At 33.8% G+C, this 6685-nt stretch overlaps 1 protein-coding gene across 1 annotated transcript; it reads right to left on the bottom strand.

Annotated features, from left to right (window-relative positions):
* Positions 1 to 480: 480 nt before the first annotated feature.
* LOC106125247 (uncharacterized) lies at positions 481 to 1115 on the bottom strand. Its single transcript, XM_013322354.1, has 2 exons — positions 854 to 1115; positions 481 to 740 (listed from the first exon to the last, which is right to left on the bottom strand). The coding sequence occupies exons 1-2, from the start codon at positions 1075 to 1077 to the stop codon at positions 491 to 493; spliced, it is 474 nt and encodes a 157-aa protein (XP_013177808.1). The 5' UTR covers positions 1078 to 1115; the 3' UTR covers positions 481 to 490.
* Positions 1116 to 6685: the final 5570 nt, after the last annotated feature.

Genomic DNA, 6685 nt, shown 5'->3' with positions numbered 1-6685 from the left:
AATTTAGAAAAATGGTAGGTCAAGATATATGAAAAGGATGATTTATTTTTCAAATTCTTTTTAGTAAACAGTAGGATATCCTGTATCTTATCTATAACACCTTTACAATTTTAAAAAGTATAAAGCGTTTATTTATGATGTTATATCCCGGCTGGGTGTTTGCAGACGTCCCGGCATTGTGTGGCAGCCATCAATAATTCATGCAGCCTGTGAGTTATGGTGGCGACAATCTTCAAGGATTTCCTCTCGCCTTTGACGACTTCGATGCTTCGATAACAATATACTAAGCAAAGTTTCAGAGCGAGAAAAGAATCAAACTGTCTAAATTTCGTATAAAAATATGGAGTTCTTGCAACATCAATGAAGAGGTGTTGATCCAGGTATTACAGTTATAAGCATATTGAATTATGTAATTTGTTAAATCATATTATAAGTAACAAATAGCACTTGTAAACATATTTTTAATATTTATTTTGCTCAAATAATATAACTATATAACACCTAAGAATCTTCTATAGTAAACTCCGTTAATTTTCATTAATCCAATGACTGGTATTTTCTTCTTCTGTTTAATATCTTCCTGTTCCTTGCTAAGAAGTAGACTCTCCTTGTTGAGTTCATCCAAGTTGTCGCCGTCTGGTGAAGGTCTTTTTAATAATTTCAGTGCTTCCTCATTATCCATTATCTTCATCTCTTTCCTATTTTTACCTCTCCCTTCTTCTTGATCTAATTTCATTGACCTATAAAGAAAAAAAAAGACAAAATTGGGTAATTTTCGACATATGTAACTTTACCAAATGAAATGAGTCACGCTTATTGATTTTTTTGATATTTTAAAATTGTAAAAAAATACCTTATAGGATTGTTATCTAATTCTTCAAAGTTTTTTATGATTTCGTTAACAAATCGTTTCGCCGCTTTCTCTGCTATAATATCAGCTACCTGTTCCACATATTGCTCATCAAACACCGTACGTATTGTATTTACAACATTTTTCGGGTCTAGTTTTACAGTTATCGCTTTCCTTCCAAATACTAACTGCATGGAGAATAACAAAACTAATGAAACTTTGTACATTGTGTGATACTGAATTTAATTACAATTTTCCAGTGACTCGCGCATTTTGAATGCGTAGTAATTCTAAGCAATAAAATTGATAAGAAAATTAATACGAAGTGAACATACAAAGATACAGTCGTATTTTGAATTTTACAAAGATACTAGTTAAAAAATCATATAGGTTATGTTGCTATATATTTATTATAGATATTTCGACCACGATATCATTAATAACGAATAAAGAGTAAGATTTAACGCAAATGTTGGTGAGTTCGGAGTTATGTAAAATCTCTAACCATTCTTTACTTATTAGCACGTTATTAGGACTTCGGAAGCTTGTAAGTGACCAAGTAATCGTGTCTCTGAGGCGTCCGACCACGCTACAGGATCGATATCGTTCACCCACTTTCCTTCGTCAAATATTAACGCGGAGGAAGGCATTGAATAGCGCTTCTGGTTGATATACATTATTAATTTCATTGGAAGGCTCACATGTCCCGGCCGGCGGGCCTTTGTTGACTCCGTAATACTATCCCGATTGAATTAATAAATCCAGTATAATCTCAAGATAGCAATCTATCATTTTAGAAATTTAATAAAGCTAACTTACATCTCCTAAAACCGTTTGCGTATTACATTTTATACAAACGATTGCTTAAATTTTAATTATTCAATGCAATTTAAACTTAAAAATGGTTCCTTGACAATCTCGGAGTCAAAAATCATTCCAGTGTTACCTACTACATACTATGCAAAAATATACTAAAGTAAACATAGATGATAATAAAAGGAAACCAAGATATCGATTGAGGATATTAAATAAGAACATCATAGCGCAACAGAGATGTCTTGAATTTGATTCGCGTATCAAAGATCTCGTAAAATGTTACGCGCTGGCCGTAACATGGCCGCAGTAATTTTATACAGCGTGTGTTACCGCTACGTACCACCTCCACAATAAAACGATAAACAGGGAAACTAGATAAGTTTGGATCAGGAGGCAGCGAAAGCATAAGATAATTAAATTCTTCAGGTTTTATGTTCAAACAGAAAAAAATAATTTGATAAAAAAGGTAAATTTTATTGATTATTTTTTGTTTCTTCAATGTCGAGGATTTCCAACTTAATAATAATTCACAATAAGTCTAGGCGTACATTAGAATTAATAATGAATTACAATTCACACTTTTCAGTGCAACTTACAATAGGAAATCTTTCATAGAAATGGTTGCTGTTTATTTGTGCAATAAATGTATTAAAACTAAGAAAAACTAATATAGTACAATGGAAACACACACAAAGCTTCAGTCTACAACGCAGCGGAGCAATATCAATAAAAGTTAATGATAGCGATCGATTGTTAGGAATTTTAGACTTGTAGATAAAGCCGTTCCGCAGCAATTGCTTGCATTGGATAACCGTGACACTGGTCACAAACAATAACCAATTTACTTTCTTGTTTTAGTGTCAATGCTTAGATTTTATACTAGCTGTCCCCCGCGACTCCGGCTGCGCGGAATTAAAAAATAGACAGTAGCCGGTTCTCAGACCTACTCAATATGCTCACAAAATTTCATGAGAATCGGTCAAGCCGTTTCGGAGGAGTTTGGGAACGAAAATTGTGAAACGAGAATTTTATATAAAAGATAAACGTCACAAATTCAATAGCAATAATATTAAAATTCTAACATCACATCTAACATAACAAAACTATCCGAAAATTTTGATAACATTAAAACCTATTATCGCTTATTTTCGTAATAAATATCACTAGGATTTTCCCCATTGCATGCAGCAAAATCACAAAAACTTTACAACAAATAACAAATACCATAAATTTAAGTTACAATAATGTCTGTAAATGGTTAAATACAGCTGGTTAAATACAATTTAAATGTTTTAATTAATTATAGTTTCATATCAATGAGAATATACATCATTACATTCAGAAATAAACGAAGTAAAGTTGCGGGGCTGTTGCTCCTGCGTATCGAAATAGGAACCGCAACTCGAAACAACTTCGCGGTCGCGCTCTAAAACTTTTATTGTTATTAACATCACGAATAATAATAAAATAACCGCTTCTGCGGCTCCTCGAAACAACATCGTGTTTTGTTTAACTGTTTTATTCGATGTATACGATATTTATTGAGAGTTTTCTAACATTTACAACTCTTAAATACTTTCTCCTAACTATAATATTATTGTGGTTAAAAGTAAATCCATATAATGTTATCTGAATGTACCTTTTATTTGAATTTCTTTGGACTTAAAATATTTATAATATATAATATTTTGTACATTTTTAATATAAAAATCACAAAGTAAATTTTTAATCTCCAAAGTAGACAATCTAAAAAAATCAGATTCTATTCATTCGTTTCCACCCTCGACACAAAAAAGACAGACTCAGACTTAGGCATCAAACTAATAACTTCCCCCTTTCGCCTTGGGCTTTAAGAATGCCGAAATTAAAAATATACACAGAATACAATCGAAGCATACGACTGGGATTTTACTGTTCCTCGTTCTCGTGCCGCCTGTCGCCAAGACGTGCGGAGGTCGTCTTTCCCCAGCGTCGACATCCTGCACAGACTTTGCACAATACATTTCGCTGGCTCTTTTGTTATAAATGACAAAGGACTGCGACTCCCTTGCATGTCGCTTCGATCAATTTCCAAATAACTCGGAGCCTTGTTTCGACGACACAAAGTAATTATACTCGTTGCTAACGTAGTCTATGTTTATTTTCCTCAACTATTTATTCATAAACAGATATTTATACTAACTAGATAATTTAGCACCGAACCGTTTGAGACGGAAAAGTTTACGTATTTTACAGATATCTACATCCACTAGCTAATATTTTATATTTAAGACCAAAAAATGTGTTTCCTATAAAATAGTTGGCATTCCCGTATCCCTACTTCCCCCGGAGCCTCCACTCCCCTCCCCGCCGCCCGGCCGCCGCATGCCGCGTGCCGGCAGGGTCTGTGTCCTGCTATGCGAACCAACGCGGACGCCTCAACGCACCGCACGCCTCGTCGCCTCCCGTTTCCAAATTCAAACGGTTGACGTTCCAAATTGGAATTGTTTTTCATTTTTCGTCTGTTAAACGAGGCTTTTGTGTGGCCAGTGATTTCACGTTCGGATAGGGTGGTTAACGATAGGCGTAGGGTTTGTTGTTTACCGTAAAATACTCCAGAGACCGAAGGGGGAATATTCAGTCTATCAATGATTTGTATGTAATTCTATTAGCGAATATCTCTCTTCACGATATCATTATTTGATAATCTAAGTTGGTATTAAATAGGTGTTGATTGAAATGATTCTATTAAATTAAAAAAACACACTTTTATATTTGGCGTTTTTGTATTTTAACGATAGTATTGCATTTTTCAAATCCATACTTTGTTATTAATTTTAGATATTATGACATTATTAACAAAAATCTAATTCCTAGTCTTTAAATTGACAGAGTCAAACTTTAATAATCTTCTCAATGTTTTCTTAGAAAAGTTAAATACTAAGTAAGTTTTGATACTAAAGTTAAACAGGAAGTAAAGGATATTAATTGCTTAATGAAAGACTTCATTTAACTTTTAATATCTTGGGTAATTATATAGCGGCGACGTGACGCTACCGAAATGATCTCCGTTGCCGCGGGATTGTTAAATTAAATTTCAAATTCAATTTTATAACGGTTTCATAGAACACCAAACGCATACCACACAGGAATGGCAAGAGAATTGATATAAAGTCGAATTCATACTAATATCAAATTGTAATTGCGATCTTATCTTACTAATATTATAAATGCTTACGTTTGGGTGTATGAATGTTTGTAGAACATATATCCAGAACGGCTGAATGAATCTCGCTGATATTTGGCATAGATGTAGAACATAGTCTAGAAGATCACATTGGCTACTAAGTTTTTTAATACCCCACGCAAAGACGCAGGCGACGGCTAGTTGGGTAAAATGTATCTTTTAGGTTTCATTACTGTATCATATAAAATTATCTCGGTTACTATAAATTATTATTGCCTATAATATGTTCATTAATTTCCTTTAAAAGTAAAATTCAATTAGTTTAAATGCAACAAGTATGAACACACCCTAAGGCAAGTTTTAACGTCCTTTACGTGACTGAGTCTCGGGAAAACCATTACAAAAATCGTGAATTCCGAATTTAAATGTTAATAAGAACTTACTCCACTTTAATGATGTCTGCCTTTATGAAATATTAAATCGCTTGTTTCACTTTTAAAGCTTATTATCGAGTTAGTGTGAAAGAGACAGTCGACTAACTGGCAGCCGCTTTTCTTCGTGAAGGCAAAGTTAAATGGCTCATTGTAAATTTAAAACTGACGAAAATTGCGATACAAATCCCTTACCTAAAAGATACAAAACGCGGGAAACTTTAATGCATTTCGCGGACTACATTAACACTTGATATAAAGACGGGACTAACGTTATGTTTCATAAAGTGATTTTAATCTCAGAAACCAGCGGTAACACTTGTATGGAACAATACAATAGAGAAATATCTCTTACTTGTAATTTTTTACGCAAAAAAGCACTCAGTACTTCACGAAGTTATTAATGGATGAATTTATTATCTTTGTTGATGGTAAACAGTTTTTATACTTTTAGAAGTTCTAACGACCCAAAGTTGAGGAGATGAAAATAAGTAACAATTAAAACATCGATTTAATGAAAGATTAACGATTATTTTTTGCTAGTTATCAAGAGTTTTTTTACGGTAAACTTAAAGCTGATAAACTTTACAAAATATAAGATTAATATACATCAAAACAAACCAAAGCACAACTATAGAAATCTATTATTTTTGACAATCGACTAAAGGGTTATGATTTTCCCGTGTAAATGTCAATTGTTTTACCTATTCTGAACTAGCTGTCGCCCGCGACGCCATCCGAGCGGAATAAAAAAACATAATTAGTAGCCTATGTGTTCTCCCAGAGTATGTTCTATTTGTATGCTTAATTTCATCGAGATCCATTCAGCCGTTTTGGAGATACCTTCAAACAAACATCCATCCATACAACTAAACATTCCCATTTATAATATTAGTAAGATTATACACATATCACTATCCACACATTAACCGGCAGAATGAACTTTAATAAGATTCATATTTTTCTCCGTATCACGTATGTTATTTTAAATTGACAACAACTCAATCACTCTATTGTAAATAACAAATTCTAAATTAACTTTCAGAAGCAATATGCTTAGGTTATTTACGTCTCTTATATCGTAGCTACGTCACTATCGAGTTTATTACGATGCCTGGCTTTGACGCGGCGTCGACGCAACCAATTTGTCACACGAACGCGCACAGTAATGCCCCGCCAACCAGGTGCCTGTTAAGGTGCACTCAAACGACTAAATCACACCACAAATCAAACTAATATACCTTTGACAATAATTTAACACATATTACTTAGAAAAACATACAATTTCGATATAAAAACTGATATAAAATCACTGAGTGAGCTGAGGGCCGCGTTCGCAAAATAATACCAGTACCACTCATCCTGATGAAGGGCCCCGATGGGCTCGAAACTAGTCGGTGCCGCCATCGGACGAATATACGT

Source organism: Papilio xuthus, unplaced genomic scaffold (assembly GCF_000836235.2).
Source record: "Papilio xuthus unplaced genomic scaffold, Pxut_1.1 DF825928.1, whole genome shotgun sequence".
In the NCBI taxonomy this organism is placed as follows: Eukaryota; Metazoa; Arthropoda; class Insecta; order Lepidoptera; family Papilionidae; genus Papilio; species Papilio xuthus.
This window is presented reverse-complemented; position numbering and strand designations above follow the sequence as displayed.

What these genes read in the sequence shown, in the direction of transcription:
- LOC106125247 (XM_013322354.1), bottom strand. Translation starts at nt 1,077, where the DNA reads ATGTACAAAGTTTCATTAGTTTTGTTATTCTCCATGCAGTTAGTATTT. An exon ending in TTAGATAACAATCCTATAAG is followed by an intron (nt 741 to 853) that starts GTATTTTTTTAC and finishes TTTTCTTTATAG; the next exon opens with GTCAATGAAATTAGATCAAG.